Source organism: Coregonus clupeaformis, unplaced genomic scaffold (genome assembly GCF_020615455.1).
Source record: "Coregonus clupeaformis isolate EN_2021a unplaced genomic scaffold, ASM2061545v1 scaf1307, whole genome shotgun sequence".
Taxonomy (NCBI): Eukaryota; Metazoa; Chordata; class Actinopteri; order Salmoniformes; family Salmonidae; genus Coregonus; species Coregonus clupeaformis.
This window is the reverse complement of record NW_025534761.1, coordinates 61,324-82,152: the sequence shown is the minus strand read 5'-3', so window position 1 is coordinate 82,152 and position 20,829 is coordinate 61,324. Positions and strand designations below refer to the sequence as shown.

General features: G+C 40.6%; 1 protein-coding gene across 1 annotated transcript in view; it reads right to left on the bottom strand.

The window, feature by feature from the left end:
• Window positions 1-3,976: 3,976 nt before the first annotated feature.
• LOC121535623 (complement C3) overlaps window positions 3,977-20,829 on the bottom strand; it is a 46,175-nt gene continuing 29,322 nt past the window's right edge. The window contains exons 19-40 of the mRNA XM_041842857.2: window positions 17,981-18,120; window positions 14,661-14,867; window positions 14,495-14,555; window positions 13,667-13,747; window positions 12,781-12,984; window positions 12,300-12,378; window positions 11,900-12,056; window positions 11,589-11,681; window positions 11,092-11,254; window positions 10,193-10,350; window positions 9,876-10,049; window positions 9,710-9,769; window positions 9,453-9,537; window positions 9,250-9,307; window positions 7,273-7,360; window positions 7,033-7,122; window positions 6,283-6,394; window positions 5,546-5,635; window positions 5,098-5,178; window positions 4,631-4,717; window positions 4,361-4,502; window positions 3,977-4,239 (exon numbers count right to left, since the gene is read on the bottom strand). Of these exons, the coding sequence (XP_041698791.1) occupies window positions 4,134-4,239; window positions 4,361-4,502; window positions 4,631-4,717; window positions 5,098-5,178; window positions 5,546-5,635; window positions 6,283-6,394; window positions 7,033-7,122; window positions 7,273-7,360; window positions 9,250-9,307; window positions 9,453-9,537; window positions 9,710-9,769; window positions 9,876-10,049; window positions 10,193-10,350; window positions 11,092-11,254; window positions 11,589-11,681; window positions 11,900-12,056; window positions 12,300-12,378; window positions 12,781-12,984; window positions 13,667-13,747; window positions 14,495-14,555; window positions 14,661-14,867; window positions 17,981-18,120 (2,516 nt within the window). The 3' untranslated portion in view covers window positions 3,977-4,133. The remainder of the gene's footprint in view (window positions 4,240-4,360; window positions 4,503-4,630; window positions 4,718-5,097; window positions 5,179-5,545; window positions 5,636-6,282; window positions 6,395-7,032; window positions 7,123-7,272; window positions 7,361-9,249; window positions 9,308-9,452; window positions 9,538-9,709; window positions 9,770-9,875; window positions 10,050-10,192; window positions 10,351-11,091; window positions 11,255-11,588; window positions 11,682-11,899; window positions 12,057-12,299; window positions 12,379-12,780; window positions 12,985-13,666; window positions 13,748-14,494; window positions 14,556-14,660; window positions 14,868-17,980; window positions 18,121-20,829) is intronic.

Genomic DNA, 20,829 nt, shown 5'->3' with positions numbered 1-20,829 from the left:
AATCCCTCTCCTCCCTGACAGGTTAGGACACAACAGTCCTCCCTCTCCACTCAATGCAAACACTTGAATGGTAAATATGATGTTCGTATATACGGGCCCACTGAAATACCACGCAGGGCAGTCAGAGAACTGAGCTTTTGTTATAAGTTCTTCTTTAAATACTCTGACAGAGATAGTTCCTGCTCCCTGCTGAGCCTGTCAGAGTAGAGGCTGGGTGTGGTTTAAACTTACCCAACGTATCGATGGCGCACAGGCTGGTCCCAGCCCCTTGGCGCTTCACTGTTGCCGGGCATTAGTTGTTATCTTTACAACTTGTCTCGAGTCAGCAACCTCAGACATAGTTTGTTCTTCTTTGTAGCAGAACACATGTCCTTGAGCGGTTTAACAAAGAGGCAGTGTGTGTGTGTGAATCACAAGTCTGTCTCAGCCTACCCCCTAACGGTTCCTCACATTAATCACAGCTTGTTATGTTAAACAATCTATATCAGTACAGCACTAACCTATTATGTTTAATCATTAATGTATTCTTTCTAAGCTAGGCATCACATCTAGTTATAAGAAAATAGAACCCCACAATAATGATCACAAGTAATTAGATAAAATGTTCCTCAAAACTCCTTGGAGTTGTGGATAAATCCTCTTGACCAGCTCACTTATTCCATAGCTTCCCCGGTGCTTGCATGGCCCCGTTGTTGAGCCTTCCTCCTCACAATCTGGCCGTGATTGGGAGTCCCATAGGGCGGCGCACAATTGGCCCAGCGTCGTCCGGGTTTGCCGGGGTAGGCCGTCATTGTAAATAATAATTTGTTCTTAACTGACTTGCCTAGTTAAATAAAGGTTAAATAAATTTAAAAAAACAGGACCAGCGGTGTGGTCACTGCGGCACTCGTGGTTGTCCTCTCCCAGTGATGCCAGGCACTCGTGGTTGTCCTCTCCCAGTGATGCCAGGCACTCGTGGTTGTCCTCTCCCAGTGATGCCAGGCACTCGTGGTTGTCCTCTCCCAGTGATGCCAGGCACTCCTCGGCGTCTTGTGCTGTGGTGAATGACAGGCGCTCTCCCCCGGAGCGTTGATGGATAGATGAGGAATGACTGGATGCCCCTCAGTCTGAGTTTGTTCCAGACCTCGTTGAAGACTTTGCGGTGTTGGGAGGTGTGCCTGCTGTAGTCAGGGAAAAACCACAGTACCTTACCAGCGTGGTGAATGAGTTCTGCTGCTCTGGCTCCTTGTAGATTGGCTTGGCGGTCGTGGTACCAGAGGACCTTGAAGATCGGCGTCCTCGGTCTGTCTGAGGCATTACTAGTCCCAGGTCCCGAGTAATTGCGATGGGATCATTCTCTGTAGGAATTCGACGGGGTCGTCAGTCTAGTCTCCTTCTTTTAAATAAATTAATCCTACATTTGAGCGACGTTAACGGTCCTCCATTTCAGTCATTTTGAGCTGCATCTTCTCCAGTTGTGAAGAACAGTCGTTGATTTTCCATTTGCTTTCCCTATTTTCACTTTGCAGATTGTCCACTTTAGTAGACAGATTGTCAATCACTTTCATCCTTCTCTCAACGTCGATTGTAAGAGCTTCAACAGCCGCTAAAGTATCTTGATGTTTTCTATTGAATGGTTCCACCGCCTCAGCTAACACCAGTTGTAGCATATCTTTGAGAGAGTTTTGTTGCTTGGCTAACGCCTCAGAAATCGCGCCAGATATGAAGGCCTCAGTTTCAGTGCTGAGGGCAATCTTCTGACGCTTAACTATAGGGGAAAAAGTCGGAGAAGTGCCGTTTTTCTTGCCTCCTTGGGTAGTCGGGAGGCCCCAAGTGCATGTATTTTTTATCGACAAAGAAGAAAGTTGCATTCAGAATAGATTTAGACAATTTCGGTAAATTCTTCAACATAAGCAATATCTTTGGTACTTCTCAACATGTTCAATAAGACACTTTACCTACCCAATTGTTGACATAATCTGATAGCTACAGACAGGGACGGCTTTATGGGTACCACCTAGGGGCCTGGCCCACCCTACCGTACCTCCTTGCCCGTCCAAATAAAATATTGAAATATTTATCATTTATTTGACTGAGAGGCGAGCCGACAGAATGACGCCTCAATCTCAGATAAAGCATCCGAGCGAGCGAAACAGCGCCCCTCTGTCTCCGTATGTGTAGACTATGTATCTGATGCTGTCTGGACAAAAGGAGTATGGCATGTCATACTTTTTCTGTCCAGACAGCATCAGATACACGGCCTACATATAGTAAGACAGAGGAGCGCTGTTTCACTCGCTAGTTTCAGCAGGAGGAAGAGGCGAAGCGAGTGGGCTCACTCATGCCAAAATCTATCCTGAACAAACCCAATGCGTTTCTATGGGCATAATATGCAGACCGAAGCTTGTTGCCTGCATTCCCGCCGTTGGGACAATGACTCTGACTGTTAGGGTGGAGACATGATCACGTCATAATATAGGCCTACAGAGCTCTGGTTTCAGCATATTACTATTGATTCCACTACCCACTTCGTATTCATGCAGTCCATTATTACCTCTTCTTTTACTTCTAACGTTACCACTTGTTATTTTTGACTTGACTCTTTTCATTGATATTATTGATTATTGATGAATGTACTGCATTGAAGGAGCTAGCACATAAGGATTTTGCTGCACCTTTTACCCTCGCTGTAAACTGTGTATGTGATGAATAGATTAGATTTCATAGGCTTCATGTAGTCTGTAGAGGTGTTGTTTGCAAAGATTTCAGCTTCTAATAGGCGAAAAAAATCACTTTGGCTGTGTAATGGCGGAAGGCTACTTTACTAGCCTACTTTGCTAGGCCAGCTTCTACCCACCTTCACAATCATCGAATCATTGTGTAGACCATTCAACTGATCAATGGAGAGTCAACCATTCGTTTAATCAGTGTTGCTGGTTGACCTATGCCAGTCTCCAGGACCAGATCACCTGGAGTTATGCCGCGTTCACGTGCTAGTTGGAACCAGGAAACTCAGACATTTTCAACATGCTATCTGGTTGAACTGTATAAAAGCCCCTTAGATATTTTAATTTAATGAGATCTAGAAGGACATTTTATTGATCTGCCAGTATTTTCATTTAGAGATTCCGGTAAACTCATTGATGTTTAATCTCATGTGTCCTACCAATTATTATTGGATTATTCACCATGGCAAACCAAATTTATTTCTCAGTTCTGTTGGCTTTCGTGGAGATCAGACCGTTTTCATTTGCAGGGATATTTGTATGTTTTTGACCAAATGTAAGTCAGAACAAATACTTATTTCACTTTTATAATATTCCTGTTGTTATTGTTATATGTAAATACAAGAAATGTGTATGTAGAGGGGTAACTTTCTTCACCAGTTCTCTTACCAATTTGCACAATTATGTAAAAAGCCTACCAGTTGGTGTAACTGCAATGGTAATTCTCGTGAGAGGAATTATGGTGTGTTCATTTTCTCTTACTGTAAATTGTGTATAGAGATTGCTGACATTACTGTTAAATGTAATATTGTTTATTGGATTCACATTGTAGTAATTTTCTATTTATTTTATCCTGTTTCCCTCTGTACACAGACCACATGTATACTCTGTTTCATCTCCTAGACTGGGCTTCTGTGTCTGTCATCACTCTTTGACCAGAGTGCAGTCCGGTATCCGTTTACTCCCAGTGGCCTATCCACACATTAGAGAGCACCAGACTCCGTTTGAATAACTACAGTTTCCTAGTTCCGACTAGCACGTGAACGCGGCATAACTCACCTTGCTGGCCCGCCCTTTCGCCATTCACGCAGTTGAAAATCCAGAAAATGGTTGTGAACTGCACACAGCAAATTGATTGACACCCACAGTGCAAATGGATTGACTGGTGTATGACACCATAAGGACACATGACTTCAGGTGATCAACAAAATAATTTGTAGCCTACTGACCATGTCATAAATTGTGATCACCAAGTAAAACAAGGACATATGTTTGTGATAATAATGTGACATTTCAGTTTAATTGAAAGTATTTTGCATAGGCCTACATATATAGGATAAACATCATGTCTCAAAGTTAGGTAAGTTAACTGTCTGGGTCATCTGCATGCACAGATGTGGGATGCACCAGCAAACTGGATCACTGTGTTCAAGTGCTGCAGCCAGAAGTCTCAAGCTCATTCAGGAATGTCGCCTGTTCTCCCCCAGATTCAAATTCTTCCAGCCATGTGTTTCCCGACAGGATATAAGAATAACTTAGAAACAACAGAAATGGTTTAATCAAACAAATCATTCATAAAAAAATGAACTGTGGCATGTAATGTAAGAAACAAATCAAACAGATACATTTGAACAATTGCAAATTGTGATCCTAACCTGCCATCATCATCCAGTATTATGTCTTTTGGCTTGGCGATTAATAAATACAATTTATCCTTCTTCAAACCAAGAGACGTCTGGCACATGCGGTGGGCATAGAAATCTCTCTCCGTTTTATCAACCACTTTTAAATCATTTCCTGTAAGACAGCATAAGCAAATAAATTCATATTCATCCATTACATGATTCCTCTATCACTCTCTTTTTACTTCTTTTTTTTCAGAGGCAACACAAATAATGATTTTGGGAAAATACTGTAGTATTTACCAAGTTTATAGGCCTTTTGAATCTCCATTTTATATTTGGTCAGGGTGGTCTCATCCTCTTCAATATGTTTTACTTGAATTTTGTAAACTGCAGATGGAAAACAGGGTGAATATCAGTGGGTTTGACCAAATATCTTTTGGTAAACATACATCTGTGGCTATCCCTCAATTGTATTGTAGGTATAGTCATGGCCGCGGGAAGATGTATAGGGGTGGGGGGTGGTGCTGCTGTTGAGAATGTTGTTCTCCCTGCGCTGTTGACGGATATTTAGGTACACTCACACAGGACTAGTAAAGGCCCAGTGTACTACTTTTGTAAAAAAAAGTAGTACACTGGGCCTTTATAAATGATTGTGATTAATCAGGGGGTGCTGCAGCACCCTCAGCACCCCTACTTCCCGTGGCTATGGGTGTAGTATGTGTCAGAAGTGTTTATTGAAAGTCAGAGAAATTTGAGTGCCGTTTTACCAGGGTTAGTCCCAACGCAGGCTTCCTCTTCACGGTCAGAAGCTGTTAAAGACTCAGTCTTCTTCACGGAGGGACAATTTTCTGTCAGATAAAATGAAGGTTGGAAACAATGTTTGGGTGATAACAATAGAGTTGCCCAATGCTGAAGAGAACCGATAAGCAGGCAACATAAAAGTAAAGCTTAGGCAGATATGCTAAACACGAAGTGAAAACATAGTACATGTGCATACTACAAAAGCAAAATAATCACCATTGTGAAATTTATTAAACTATAAAAATAATGAATGGCTTCATTTTTGTTGTTGTTGTAGTAATGATTTATGTTGCAAATTTACTATGTACAGTTGTAAAGCTAAGCAATGGCCACTCAATAGTTATCTTAAAGTAGATCCCTGAATCCCTGAAATATCCAGCAATATACAGTTGCGGTATGAAGCAAGCGTCTTACTGTCAATGCACGCACACCCATTCTTGCTGCAGATAACGTCCTCGTCTGTGCTATTCTTAAAGGGGCTGTAGAAATCGGTGCAGCTCTTCTCTGAAACACAGAGGAATATCATTCTGTGAATATTGTTAGGGTTCCATATCTGTTGCTGAGCTGTACGACTATAAGTGAAAGCGTCTTATTAAAGCTACAATATGTAACTTTTTGGGTGACCCAACCAAATTCAGTTTTGTACACCAGCTTCAAACAGTTGAAAATACAATATTTGTGGTTATGTAAAATATATTTCACAGAGGTTTAGATGGTATGATTCTCTACACTATACTTACATATTTTGTAACATAAACAGAAATTAGGCAAACTATTAGAATTTTAACAACCACGAAATGGCAGAGCGATTTCTGCATAGTGCACCTTTAATAATTGTACAGTCTAAATTTTACATCAGACTCAAATGACACATTGATGCTGTAAATAAAGATTTTTGACATAAATTCCAGGTGACGCAAAAGTCCCCTATCAGTGCAGTGGAAAGTAGCCGCACATACCAGGTTTTTGACTGGTGGGGCACACAGTCAACTTAGTGTTTTTATAAAAAGTGGGAATATAAAGATACATAAGTGGTTGGACACAAGCACTTTAAATAGAAATTGAGAGCATTTTTTTAAAACTGTTTTGTTGAACTCCCAAACCAATGGTGGGCCGAACCAAGGACAACCTGTACATTGAAAGGATCTTACCTGATTCGTAATAGGAATACACCTTTACTGAAGAAGGCTGTAGGAGGCGCACAGTAAATTCTTGATACAGAGTCACTGGTACGCAGTAATCAGAGTTAGGACTAGGAGATAGCTGAAGAGAATGGAAAAAAATACATACACTGACTGTACAAAATATTAAGAACACCTTCCTAATATTGTCTCAAGGCTTAAAAATCATTCTTTAACCTGTCTCCTCCCCTTCGTCTACACTGACTGAAGTGAATTTAACAAGTGACATCAATAAGGGATCATAGCTTTCACCTGGATTCACCTGGGCAGTCTGTCATGGAAAGAGCAGGCGTTCATAATGTTTTGTACACTCAGTGTATTGGCTATGGTTTTCGCCTGATCAGTTCACATGGTCAGGAAAAACTTGTCTTACCTTTGGGCCCAGTGTTTTTCCTGGTCAAGTAACCTGTACCTTCCAACCTGCACGCCAATACATCACATTTTTACATACATAATGCTCTATGGCGCTTTCTTAGTGTAAAGCCCTACTATCTGGGGAACAACCTGTTTTTACTGCAAGTCTGGGACAAAATAATAAAAGGCTTGAGGCCAGCTCCAAAGAGTCACTCTAATTCAGAGATGGTAAAGGTTTGTTGTTGTAACGCAGGTTGTTTTAAAAAGAAGGAAGGAATATTTTTTTTAATTTTTTTTTATCTAACTTAGAATGCCCCTTACTCTCTACCTCTGCCAGTGTTCTCAATAGGTTTCCCAATTACTTACATCGTATATGTGAATAATGAGAGATCCTTTATCAGAAAGCTCCTTGTCCAGTTTGTAGAAGTGAATCAGCTTGTCCTTGCGAGCCATCAACTACAAACACAGAAAAATATGGAATGTTCTGTAGCTCAGGGTTCCATGATCAATTAGTGAAGGAGTGCATCCTTTTATTGTATATACTGTAGATACTAAACATGAAAAGGATTCTTTCTATATACTGCTACTTTGTTTTGATGACTGTACCTCATTAAGACTTGTATAGTCAGGCACAAAACCTGAAGGAAGAGATACATCCAGAATGGCCATCTTGTTGGAGGTCCCTTCAAGAGGCCTACATTTAGAGCGAGAGATACATATTTAATATGTTAATTAAAGATCTTACACACCACCAACACTACTGCAAATACATCTACATACAGTACTTCTATACCTATCAGTCACTTCCAAAACTTCTACCACAATACATACTGTAAGCATGTGCACAAGGGAACAACAAGGGAACATCTGAGATCCTCAAATATCTGTGTTATCTCAATCTATGAGAGGTTTCCTATATGTTGTATGTAGCTGCAGATAAATGTGTATTTATGTAGTTTTCCTCTCTACTGTCTGCAAACATAACAGGATCATATCATTCACATGTACATGCATGTACACTACCAGTCAAAAGATTGGACACACCTACTCTTTCCAGAGTTTTTCTTTATTTTTACTATTTTCTACATTGTAGAATAATAGTGAAGACGTCAAAACTATGAAATAACACATATGGAATCTTGTAGTAACCAAAAAAGTGTTAAACAAATCAAAATGTATTTTATATTTGAGGATCTTCAAAGTAGCCTCCCTTTGCTTTGTTGACAGCTTTGCACAATCTTGGCATTCTCTCAACCAGCTTCGTGAGGTAGTCACCTGGAATGCATTTCAATTAACAGGTGTGCCTTGTTAAAAGTTAATTAGTTGTGATGTGACAAGGCAGGGGTGTTATACAGAAGATAGCCCTATTTGGTAAAAGACCAAGTCCATATTATGGCAAGAACAGCTCAAATAAGCAAAGAGAAACGACAGTCCATCATTACTTTAAGACATGAACGTCAGTCAATACGGAAAATGTCAAGAACTTTGAAAGTTTCTTCAAGTGCAGTCGCAAAAACCATCAAGCGCTATGATGAAACTGGCTCTCATGAGGACGGCCACAGGAAAGGAAGACCCAGAGTTACCTCTGCTGCAGAGGATAAGTTCATTAGAGTTACCAGCCTCAGAAATTGCAGCCCAAATAAATGCTTCACAGAGTTCAAGTAACAGACACATCTCAACATCAACTGTTCAGAGCAGACTGTGTGAATCAGGCCTTCATGGTCGAATTGCTGCAAAGAAACCACTACTAAAGGACACTAATAAGAAGAAGAGACTTGCTTGGGCCAAGAAACATGAACAATGGGAATTAGACCAGTGGAAATCTGTCCTTTGGTCTGATAAGTCCAAATGTGAGATTTTTGGTTCCAACCGCCGTCTCTTTGTGAGACGCAGAGTAGGTGAACGGATGATCTCTACATGTGTTGTTCCCACGTGAAGCATGGAGGAGGAGCTGTGATGGTGCTTTGCTGGTGACACTGTCAGGGATTTATTTAGAATTCAAGGCACACTTAACCAGCATGGCTACCACAGCATTCTGCAGCGATATGCCATCCCATCTGGTTTGCGCTTAGTGGGACTATCATTTGTTTTTCAACAGGACAATGACCCAACACACCTCCAGGCTGTGTAAGGGCTATTTGACCAAGAAGGAGAGTGATGGAGTGCTGCATCAGATGACCTGGCCTCCACAATCACCTGACCCCAACCCAATTGAGATGGTTTGGGATGAGTTGGACCGCAGAGTGAAGGAAAAGCAGCCAACAAGTGCTCAGCATATGTGGGAACTCCTTCAAGACTGTTGGAAAAGCATTCCAGGTGAAGCTGGTTGAGAGAAAGCCAAGCGTGTGCAAAGCTGTCATCAAGGCAAAGGGTGGCTACTTTGAAGAATCTAAAATATATTTTGATTTGTTTAACACTTTTTTGGTTACTACACAATTCCATATGTGTTATTTCATTGTTTTGATGTCTTCACTATTATTCTACAATGTAGAAAATAGTAAAAATAAAGAAAAACCCTTGAATGAGTAGGTGTGTCCAAACTTTTGACTGGTACTGTATACTGTAACTTCCCTTAGTTCTCACCTAACACATATGGTCAGTTTGTAGACACCGATAACACCGTCTAGAGCCTTTGGGTCATCTGAAAGACACAGAGCAGTTACATTCAAAATGCACTGGCAAAAAAGGGTTGTAAGTAAAATATATGATCAAAGAACAGCGATAACATAAAGACACTTGGACAAAATGGGTTGAGTAAATCTTTCTTCAGAAAAACTGGAACATACTGATCTTTTCTATTGAATGGCTCATTTGAAATCCTTTGCAAACTGACTGCTCTTTCACAAGCCTGGCGTAGTATGTCGTCAGGACCTGAAAAGAGCAGAATGATGAAGGTATCAGAATTCTTACAGTATGTCGTAGATATCATTTTATAATGAGTATGGGAAGAATATTCAAACACATTGATCATATTAGTATACTACATTAACTGAAATGTTTATTGTGCACAAATATCCAAATACAGCTGGAATGATCCACATACCTTTAATGTTGCTTTCCCTGACCCCTTTGCTTCAAAAGTGAAATCCGTCAGCTGTGGTATCTGCAGTAATCAAGTGCATATAAAATAAAGCCACTAGAATGCAAAAGCCACTACACCATATTTGCCTGTGTTGTTCAAATTGGTTTGCTAGTCCAATGTAACTCACCCTTTCAGATCGTGACAGAAACCTGAAGCTCTGGTCTAAATTCCATTTGATAGAGCTGCTTTGGGCCGTGCGGACAGGGCTGCTGACAGACAGGCTTACACTCATATTATTACCCGGGGGGGTGGGCATCTGTTTTTGGAACAGAGAAAGGGCCTGGAACACCACTATGGTGCACTAGAGAGAGAAACATGAAGCAAGTAAGGGGGACAGAAGGGAGTGGGGTGGGGATGAGGGAGACAGGAGCGTAAACCATTGAAATGACAGACTACGTTTACTTTCATGAGTAGTACCATTTTCTGTCCATATTGTGTTGTTACCTGTGTGTTCCCAAATTGGCCATTTGTTCGACCCTTGGCCACAAGCCAGTCACTCACAGCCTCTGCTCTCTTAAGCTCACCCAGTGTCACGAGGGCCAAAAGTGCATATCCTGTTGCCTCCACCCCTTTATTATCATTTCCACCCCAATGAGTGCCCTCTGAGGAAAGATGGATAGAGAGAGGTACAGGGTGAAAGTCTGATAGATACAGAAAAAAGAACTAACAGAGAGAGATTTAGTGTCAAAGAAATAAGAATTTGACTCATTAGGATCCCTGTTAGCCGATGCCAATGGCGACAGCTAGTCTTACTGGGGTCCGACACATAACAAAAAAGACATTACAGACAAAATACTAATATCTAATAAGAATAATATTCCTAATATCGACCTGCACCCTGTTTTGCCCTTAGAACAGCCTCAATTCGACGGGGCATGGACTACAAGGTGTCGAAAGCGTTCTATAGGAATGCTGGCCCATGTTGACTCCAATGCTTCCCATGGTTGTGTCAAGTTGGCTGGATGTACTTGGGTGGTGGACCATTCTTGATACACACTGGAAACTGTTGAGCCTGAAAAGCCCAGCAGCGTTGCAGATCTAGACACACTCAAACCAGTGCACCTGGCACCTACTACCATACCCCATTCAGGGGCACTTAAATATTTTGTCTTGCCCATTCAAAAATCCTACACTGATTGAAATGGATTTAACAAATGACAGCAATAAGGGATCATAGCTTTCACCTGGATTCACCTGGTCAGTCTATGTAATGTAAAGAGCAGGTATTCTTAATGTTTTGTACACTCAGTGTATTTGAGAGAACACAGTAAAATGGCTTTAAGAGATAACTGGGGAAACAATGGATGAAAGAAACACAACAACATTAGCACTGAAAAGATTACCTGTGCTTGTTCTACCTAATTCTTTTAAGAGTTTATCTTTCCATTCATCTTTTTTAGTCAGTGCCAGGGCATAGGAAGATATGGCTACAGAGTAGGAACTGGATTGAGCGGGAAGTGCATTCAATAAGTAATCTGAGGCTTTCTTCATGGCTCCATCTAGGCCCTATGAGAAACACACACACACAGGAGAAGAGTGACACCATAATGAGACAAATAATTGACACCATAATGAGACAAATAATTTGTTAACAGTTTGACCTCTTAATATGAACACTGTAACAATAACCACAATTCCATACTCTATGCAGAATAGTGGTCCACATTACTGAGCAGCACACTAGTCTTCACTGATGCTACCGTATACCCAACTAGTACAGCTTAGCCTCAATTGTCCACTGCAGAAAAAAACGGATCTAATTTTTTGCTAATTAAGTCAAAACGTAGGCTACTGAAACCATCAACAATGCATCCCTTTAAAGGTATTTATCTGAATTTACCGTGACTCTATCCTGACAGATCCCGAGGGTCTCTTGCATGGCAATCAGAACAAACGCAGTTGTTGCCACATCTCCTTCCTGATCTATCCCGCCCTGAGTGGAGATTGAGGAACAGATTTTAGTCAAGGAAATTATAGCTTTGAACATAGTACAATATTTTTGAACCAACTTGTGCTTACATAACCTGAAATATACAGATGGCTACAGGAAAAATAGTACATTTAAAAGGGATTTACCAAATATGTTTTTATTGACATAGTTTTAAGTTTAATATTTATAACAGTGGACAAAAAGTATAAATGAGACTTTACTGTGAGCCTCCAACTTGTGATTGGAGCACCTTCTTTAAAAATTCCTGCAGAGTTCTGTTTTTTTACAAGGAACTCCAAAGGTTTGCACACTCTCATATCCTCCACGTTCCCAAACTCATGCACCATTACAAACACCTTGGCAGTGTAAGCTGTCACCCTGGGGACCAAGACACAGTGATGTCTATTCTGGAGCCTGACAAGTCATATCATACAGGAAGTCTGATGTAAGCAGTCCTGTGTGGCTCAGTTGGTAAGAACTAAATTGTATTCTATGAACATTCTTAAAATAGTGTAGTTTTAAAATGTGATTATCCATAGGGTTGATTTTCATTACTTTAAGAATCTAAAAGGCCCAGTGGGAGGAGACTGAGATTGATGAGTAACTGATCAATTCACTTACCATGTGCTTGGTGTTTGGCCCCCTCTGTATGGAGGATATGTGTCATCAGAGTTTCTGTAACCAAGGTGATTTTCATAGCCTATTGAAAACAACAACATGAGAGAGTGGGGGAGAAATTTAGAGAAAGAGAGGAAGTGAAAAGGACATTTGATCATATGTGATAGAATTAAAAGTGCCTTAATAATTATGAAATAATAATACAGAATCATAATGTGTACCAGTAAGTAATAAGCTATTCATTTATCTGAATGTTGATAATATGATCTGTGTACTCAATTGATGTCTGATCTGAGTTCGATTGGTTATACCTAGGAATTCCTATAGGAGCGCACGGGGCTTCCCAGCTCACTCATTACAAGTGACTTGAAGCCGAAGCTACATCTCCGTGTAATTTATTTATATATTTCCCCCTTTCAGGAGTATAACATTTACACGTCCACCAAAGAAAGCAGGTGATACCTCTATGGTACAGTATATTTACCTATCTTTACATATTCAAGGGCCTTAGCTCTTTTATCCACTCCCACCTCCTCCCAGGCATTGGTGTGGTCCAGGTAGTGTGTGGCGATGATGGGGGCAGTCATTGAAACCAAGTTCTGCTCTACACAGCCACCCGGCTTCTTAATGAGTTTACTCAGTACTGCGCCACCAATGGAGTTAATCACTGTATCTGCCAGGGACTCCCCTAATCCAAGACAACATATTGAATTTGTATGTTTTCTTGTTTTAGAAAGGCAAATTCCTAATACTGTAATCTATTTGACACTGTTCATGCTAGCTACACAATTGTAATCAATTGATCAGGTTTCCCCGATATTCAGGCTATGCCGGATTATGCTTATTAGCCCACATGTACATTATTTTGTCATATGTACACTGGGCCTGGTAGAACCGGACTGATCGCTGCGTTCACCACTCTATTTCACTTCACATATCAGTCTGGCCTACGTCTGTTTTGAGCCAACGTCTGTAATGAGGGGCATTATTCAAAACGTACTTGTCTGCAATTGGATCACCTTCAACCAATCAGAGGATGGCCTAATTCAAAGCACAGTGTTTGGCCATGTGGCATTTTGTCCTAAACCCACCCATTGCTTTTGAGAGGATGGTGATTTGACCGGTCATTTTCTGACTTATTCCAAATACCCATCTATTGGAGGAAGGCTAGACTGATACATGAAGGGAAACAGAATGGTGAACGCAGCGAGGAGGCTGGTTCCACCAGGCTACACACTGACAGCAATACATCAAAAAGTATTGGATTGTTTCATTAATGTTTTCTTTTAAATATATAGCAGGCACAACACACTTTTATTATTATTATTATTATTATTATTAGAATAAGCAATCTGTTAGGTTGAGGATACCTTCTATAGTGATGGAAGTACTTGAATCTGTGTCTGGAAGCCTGTTCCTCAGGTTAATGTAAACTTCTCCTGTCTGCTTCCCTGTTTCATTTGAGTGGGAACAACACAAAAATAACCAATTATATGTTCACACCTACATAATATCAACCAATTTTACATTTACATTTTAGTCATTTAGCAGACGCTCTTATCCAGAGCGACTTACAGTTAGTGAGTGCATACATTTTCATACTGGCCCCCCGTGGGAAACGAACCCACCAATGTTGTTGATAACATAGATTTAGGCCTCTGTGAAATCTCAGGACATTCTGGCATATTTTCCACAATAGCCTTTATACATTTGAAAGTGGTTCAGGATTTTACAACTTGATGTTAGATGGATCCTCACCCTGAATGTAGTCTATGGGCCAGGAGAAACTGTAATCCATGGTTCGGTTTTCTTTAAACAGCCACTTCAAACTTCTGTTAAATTTAGCCACCACAAGCTAACAATCAATGGATGTGATGGAGGCATTTGAGCATGTTTTTATTCCCAGACCAAATCGCCTGAAATCAACTCAAATCAACTCCATATTTGGTTTCATCTTACTTAAAGGTGATATGGCCATTTTAATATAAAAACATACATTGGCCATACTTCCATTGATTGAAGTTTGTAGTGGCTGTTTAAAGAAAACCGAACCATGGATTACAGTTTCTCCTGGCTCATAGAATACTTTCAAGGTGAGGAACCATCTATCATCAAGTTGTAAAATCCTGAACTACTCCTTTAAGCCATGTTATTTTTCAAGATCTAATGGAGAGTACAACAGCTGTTTTGATCCAAACCATTCAGAAAACTTGGTTCCAAAATCCATTTCTCTAGTTTGGTCATCTCCACTCCCTCTGGCTATTATATGGGAAGAAAGGGAGAGAGCGAGAACCATATTAAAGACCCCCTTTATGTGTCCTTAACTACACTGTGAGCATCATGAGCAGGTGCAGGCAGCCTCACCACAACAAGAAGATGTTTCTCTATGCCATCTCTATAATGCTCGCTCCGGGCCGTTACAGTGATTTGGTGTCTGCCTGGCTTCATGGGAATGACAGTGACATACAGGACTTTCTGTGACTTTTGGTTTACATGAACTACTTCCTTGTAGGATCCTCTGTAATTTGTTGCAGTGCACAGATTCTCATTGGCATTGAACAAAACTGTGACCTACAAATAGAGATAAGGAGAAGTTATTTTAGTTGTGCCTAAAGCAGGGGAGAATGTCCCCTCTCATTGAAGCCACAGAAGATCAAGGTCAACCGCGGTACTGCAGGCATTGTTTGCAGAAAATAGGATCCCCCATTATAGTGAATGGAAAAATGACAATCTTCGTGGTCAATCTTCGTGTAAAAATACAAATTGAAGACAATGATGGTACCAATAGTTGCTTCTAATACACCAGATGTACACTACCATTCAAAAGTTTGGGGTCACTTAGAAATGTCCTTGTTTTCGAAAGAAAAGCAATTTTTCTGTCCATTAAAATAACATAAAATTGATCAGAAATATAGTGTAGACATTGTTAATGTTGTAAATGGCTATTGTAGCTGGAAACGGCTGATTTTGTATGGAATATCTACATAGGCATACAGAGGCCCATTATCAGCAACCATCAGTCCTGTGTTCCAATGGCATGTTGTGTTTGCTAATCCAAGTTAATCAATTTAAAAGGCTAATTGATCATTAGAAAACCCTTTTGCAATTATGTTAGCACAGCTGAAAACTGTTGTGCTGATTAAATAAGCAATAAATCTGGCCTTCTTGAGACTAGTTGAGTATCTGGAGCATCAGCAATTGTGGGTTCGATTACAGGCTCAAAATGGCCAGAAACAAAAAACTTTATTCTGAAACTCGTCAGTCTATTCTTGTTCTGAGAAATGAAGGCTATTCCATGCGAGAAATTGCCAAGAAACTGAAGATCTCGTACAACGCTGTGTACTACTCCCTTCACAGAACAGCGCAAACTGGCTCTAACCAGAATAGAAAGAGAAGTGGGAGGCCCCGGTGGACAACTGAGCAAGAGGACAAATACATTAGAGTGTCTAGTTTGAGAAACAGACGCCTCACAGGTCCTCAACTGGCAGCTTCATTAAATAGTACCCGCAAAACACCAGTGTCAACGTCAACAGTGAAGAGGCGACTCCGGGATGCTGACCTTCTAGGCAGAGTTGCAAAGAAAATGCCTGCCATTTTTCTTTTTATTGGCCAGTCTGAGATATGGCTTTTTCTTTGCAACTCTGCCTAGAAGGTCAGCATCCCGGAGTCGCCTCTTCACTGTTGACGTTGAGACTGGTGTTTTGCGGGTACTATTTAATGAAGCTGCCAGTTGACAAAATAATTGCTTTTCTTTCGAAAACAAGGACATTTCTAAGTGACCCCAAACTTTTGAACTGTTGTGTATGTCCTTGAACTGATTGTTTTTAAATCACAAACCGAAGTTATAAGGATAATTTAGTTGATAATGGCATCCTGCATTACCCCGGTCGGCCTTCAACTTGAGTTACGCAATGAGAGGAGGCAGCACTGAGATAACCTGCAACAACACTTCCTGGATTAGGTCAAAATGCGCATGTTACAGTGAGGGAAAAAAGTATTGGATCCCCTGCTGATTTTGTACGTTTGCCAACTGACAAAGAAATTATCAGTCTATAATTTTAATGGTAGGTTTATTTGAACAGTGAGAGACAGAATAACAACAAAAAAATCCAGAAAAACGCATGTAAAAAATGTTATAAATTGATTTGCATTTTAATGAGGGAAATAAGTATTTGACCCCCTCTCAATCAGAAACATTTCTGGCTCCCAGGTGTCTTTTATACAGGTAACGAGCTGAGATTAGGAGCACACTCTTAAAGGGAGTGCTCCTAATCTCAGCTTGTTACCTGTATAAAAGACACCTGTCCACAGAAGCAATCAATCAATCAGATTCCAAACTCTCCACCATGGCCAAGACCAAAGAGCTCTCCAAGGATGTCAGGGACAAGATTGTAGACCTACACAAGGCTGGAATGGGCTACAAGACCATCGCCAAGCAGCTTGGTGAGAAGGTGACAACAGTTGGTGCGATTATTCGCAAATGGAAGAAACACAAAATAACTGTCAATCTCCCTTGGCCTGGGGCTTCATGCAAGATCTCACCTCGTGGAGTTGCAATGATCATGAGAACGGTGAGGAATCAGCCCAGAACTACACGGGAGGATCTTGTCAATGATCTCAAGGCAGCTGGGACCATAGTCACCAAGAAAACAATTGGTAACACACTACGCCGTGAAGGACTGAAATCCTGCAGTGCCCGCAAGGTCCCCCTGCTCAAGAAAGCACATATACATGCCGTCTGAAGTTTGACAATGAACATCTGAATGATTCAGAGGAGAACTGGCTGAAAGTGTTGTGGTCAGATGAGACCAAAATCGAGCTCTTTGGCATCAACTCAACTCGCCGTGTTTGGAGGAGGAGGAATGATGCCTATGACCCCAAGAACACCATCGAAACATTATGCTTTGGGGGTGTTTTTCTGCTAAGGGGACAGGACAACTTCACCGCATCAAAGGGACGATGGACGGGGCCATGTACCGTCAAATCTTGGGTGAGAACCTCCTTCCCTCAGCCAGGGCATTGAAACTGGGTCGTGGATGGGTATTCCAGCATGACAATGACCCAAAACACATGGCCAAGGCAACAAAGGAGTGGCTCAAGAAGAAGCACATTAAGGTCCTGGAGTGGCCTAGCCAGTCTCAAGACCTTAATGACTTGGAGAAGATCTGCAAAGAGGAGTGTAACAAAATCCCTCCTGAGATGTGTGCAAACCTGGTGGCCTACTACAAGAAACGTCTGACCTCTGTGATTGCCAACAAGGGGTTTGCCACCAAGTACCAAGTCATGTTTTGCAGTGGGGTCAAATACTTATTTCCCTCATTAAAATGCAAATCAATTTATAACATTTTTGACATGCGTTTTTCTGGATTTTTTTGTTGTTATTCTGTCTCTCACTGTTCAAATAAACCTACCATTAAAATTATAGACTGATCATGTCTTTGTCAGTGGGCAAACGTACAAAATCAGCAGGGGATCAATTACTTTTTTCCCTCACTGTACATTGCCATTTTAACCGACTTCATTTGGCTTCAATGTGCTATTGAGTCTCCACATAGGAATGAATGGTGTCACGTGATCAATGGCTTTGTCCATTCATATATATATATATATATATATATATATATATAGTCATCGGCCTAAAGTGACTGCCTTACTGATCAAGTGACTTCAAGCAAGACATCTACCTTTTGATGCTCTTCATCATAGTTGTGTATAACTACTTTGATCTGCACTTGCTCTCTGTTTACAACAGAGTATGGTAGGCGCAGGTCCACATAGAAGTTCTTTACAACAGTCATCTCTACAGGTTCTGCCACACATACACCTGCAAACAGAAAAATATAGTTTTAACGACTGTGTTTCAGACTGATCATGTCATGATAAATAACAAGTTGTTAATTGTTAACTGAGGTTGTTTGATAATGTCTGAAGGGTACAACCTGTGATATTTTCTGCTGCTCGATGGTCATTTCAATGAATCCTTTGATTCTTGAAAAATATAACATAAGTTCCTCATGAGCTTATGCAGTAAAACTGTCTTACTACATCATAACTCACAAACAGGGCCGGATTAACCTTTTGGGCAAACATTTACCTAAGCTTTTGGTGGTGCATTTAACATCTGAATAAACTATAATTAAAATAGGCCCAAATGCAACCTTAAGGGACAAGTTAGCTTTTCTACCAAATATCTATTTTTGATGTAAATGGAATGTTATAGAAGTGCCCAGACACCCCACTGCGAGTGATACTGGCGATACTTTCCATGAGTGAGCATGCACGTGCTATCTATTAAAACAATGGGTATGAGAAAGCACGCTCATGCTCGCACAAGGAAAAGTATCGCTCTTGTCCAACAAAATGGAATATAATGTGGCAGATAAAGTTCGGAATGATACAATTTCATGTGTACAACATCTAAATGCCTACATCACTATACTGAGAGCTTTGACGTTTCTAAAAGGATGAAATGTTGTGTTTTTGGAGCCTTTGTTCATGTTTTATCTGTGCCCCGGCACTGCAGAACAAGCCTGAGTAAGTCTATTGCTGGTGGGCTAAGTTTCTCAAAACCAAGTGAAATTGCTAAAAAAGTTTCTGGACGCTTCTATAACATGACATTTACATTTTTAAAAAATAGAGATTTGGTTTTTTTAAAGCTAACTTGTCCTTTAAGCCAGCATTTACCTCCAATTTAGCCCAACTCTGATTTCCAATTGCCCACCCTGACATACCAGCTAGAACCAGCCCTGTTTGGGATGCTGTTGCTTTCTCTGTAAATGTAATATTGACCTGAGAGGTATACTACGAATCTAGCTAGATGTATTCAGGCTTTTCTGAAATTAGCTAGCTTTACATTCCGCTCAGGCTTCCTCCACATTACGAAGGTAGATATTGATTGTGCACCTGCCGCTTACTTGAGCCTGCTCGAGCCGGGCTTGTAACGGCGCGTTAATGTCACACATGGCTAGTCTAACGCCAAACTCTTCATTGAGGCAATGCTGAAACAGCAGTCGAGTCAGTGAAACATTTACATTTTTGCCGAAACCAAAATGAAAGAAAAGTTAACTTGCAAATTCAGCAGGCTATGGTGTGAAATGGTCTATTAGAAGTGCTGTCTTTCTTACGCATATCGTTCCTTTGGTATGCTTATCAATGCACAAGTCCCTTTTTCCCAACTCCTAACGATAAAATAATGTTATTAAGTCATACAAATGTTTTACTGCGCATGAAGTTTCAAATGCATTCTGTCATTACTAAATGTGTTGTGTGATATGTATTTGAATATGACTATTTTCAACACAAAATAACATTTGATTAATAAAACATTTAATCAGTCATCTTCTTCAAATATGTTCCGTAGAATGAAAGGGAGGGAATCTAATTTGATTGGTCCTCAACTCACAGCTAAAACACTTCAATCAGGATAAGTGAAGTTAGCCCACCCTGGCTAAAAGGTGAGCCACTTTCGTGTCACTGGTTATCCCGAGTTCAACTCAGAGTTGACCAAAGTTAGCTCACTAACTCCTCTATGTAGATTAGTAGTATACCACTCAGCTTGTGCTGATAGTTGTGGCAATCCACAGATAATACTTCTATGGGGGGGTTAGCATTTTAGCTAATTAGCAACAACTACTTACTACTTAGCATTATGCTAACCTTTACTTTAACCCTTACCCTTTTGAAAAATGTATGAACCCCTACATAAATGTCCATTAATTATAACCTACATAATAATTCACATTTCCTATTGCTGCAGGATTATTTTTCGTGCTGTATCAAACTGGCTCAAATTAAGAACAACATCTGTAGCCTACCATATATCCAACCCAACTCCATTAGTTTTCAAACTTTTTAACTCACGACCCCCAAAAAGGAATGGTAGGCCTATAAAACTTGCGACCCCCGCGAACATGCGCACACAATCGCTGCACAAATGTAGCCTGTCATTACAGCCATAAACGGTGATGGGTTTTCAAAACGCAAGATAGGCTACAGAAATAAACAGTGTTTTACACCTGCATTTGGAGCTGAAAGTTATTCATGTTGGCAGCCAATATCAAGTAGGGATATACAGTGGGGGAAAAAAGTATTTAGTCAGCCACCAATTGTGCAAGTTCTCCCACTTAAAACGATGAGAGAGGCCTGTAATTTTCATCATAGGTACACGTCAACTATGACAGACAAAATGAGAAAAAAAATCCAGAAAATCACATTGTAGGATTTTTAATGAATTTATTTGCAAATGATGGTGGAAAATAAGTATTTGGTCAATAACAAAAGTTTCTCAATACTTTGTTATATACCCTTTGTTGGCAATGACACTGGTCAAACGTTTTCTGTAAGTCTTCACAAGGTTTTTGAACACTGTTGCTGGTATTTTGGCCCATTCCTCCATGCAGATCTCCTCTAGAGCAGTGATGTTTTGGGGCTGTCGCTGGGCAACACAGACTTTCAACTCCCTCCAAAGATTTTCTATGGGGTTGAGATCTGGAGACTGGCTAGGCCACTCCAGGACCTTGAAATGCTTCTTACG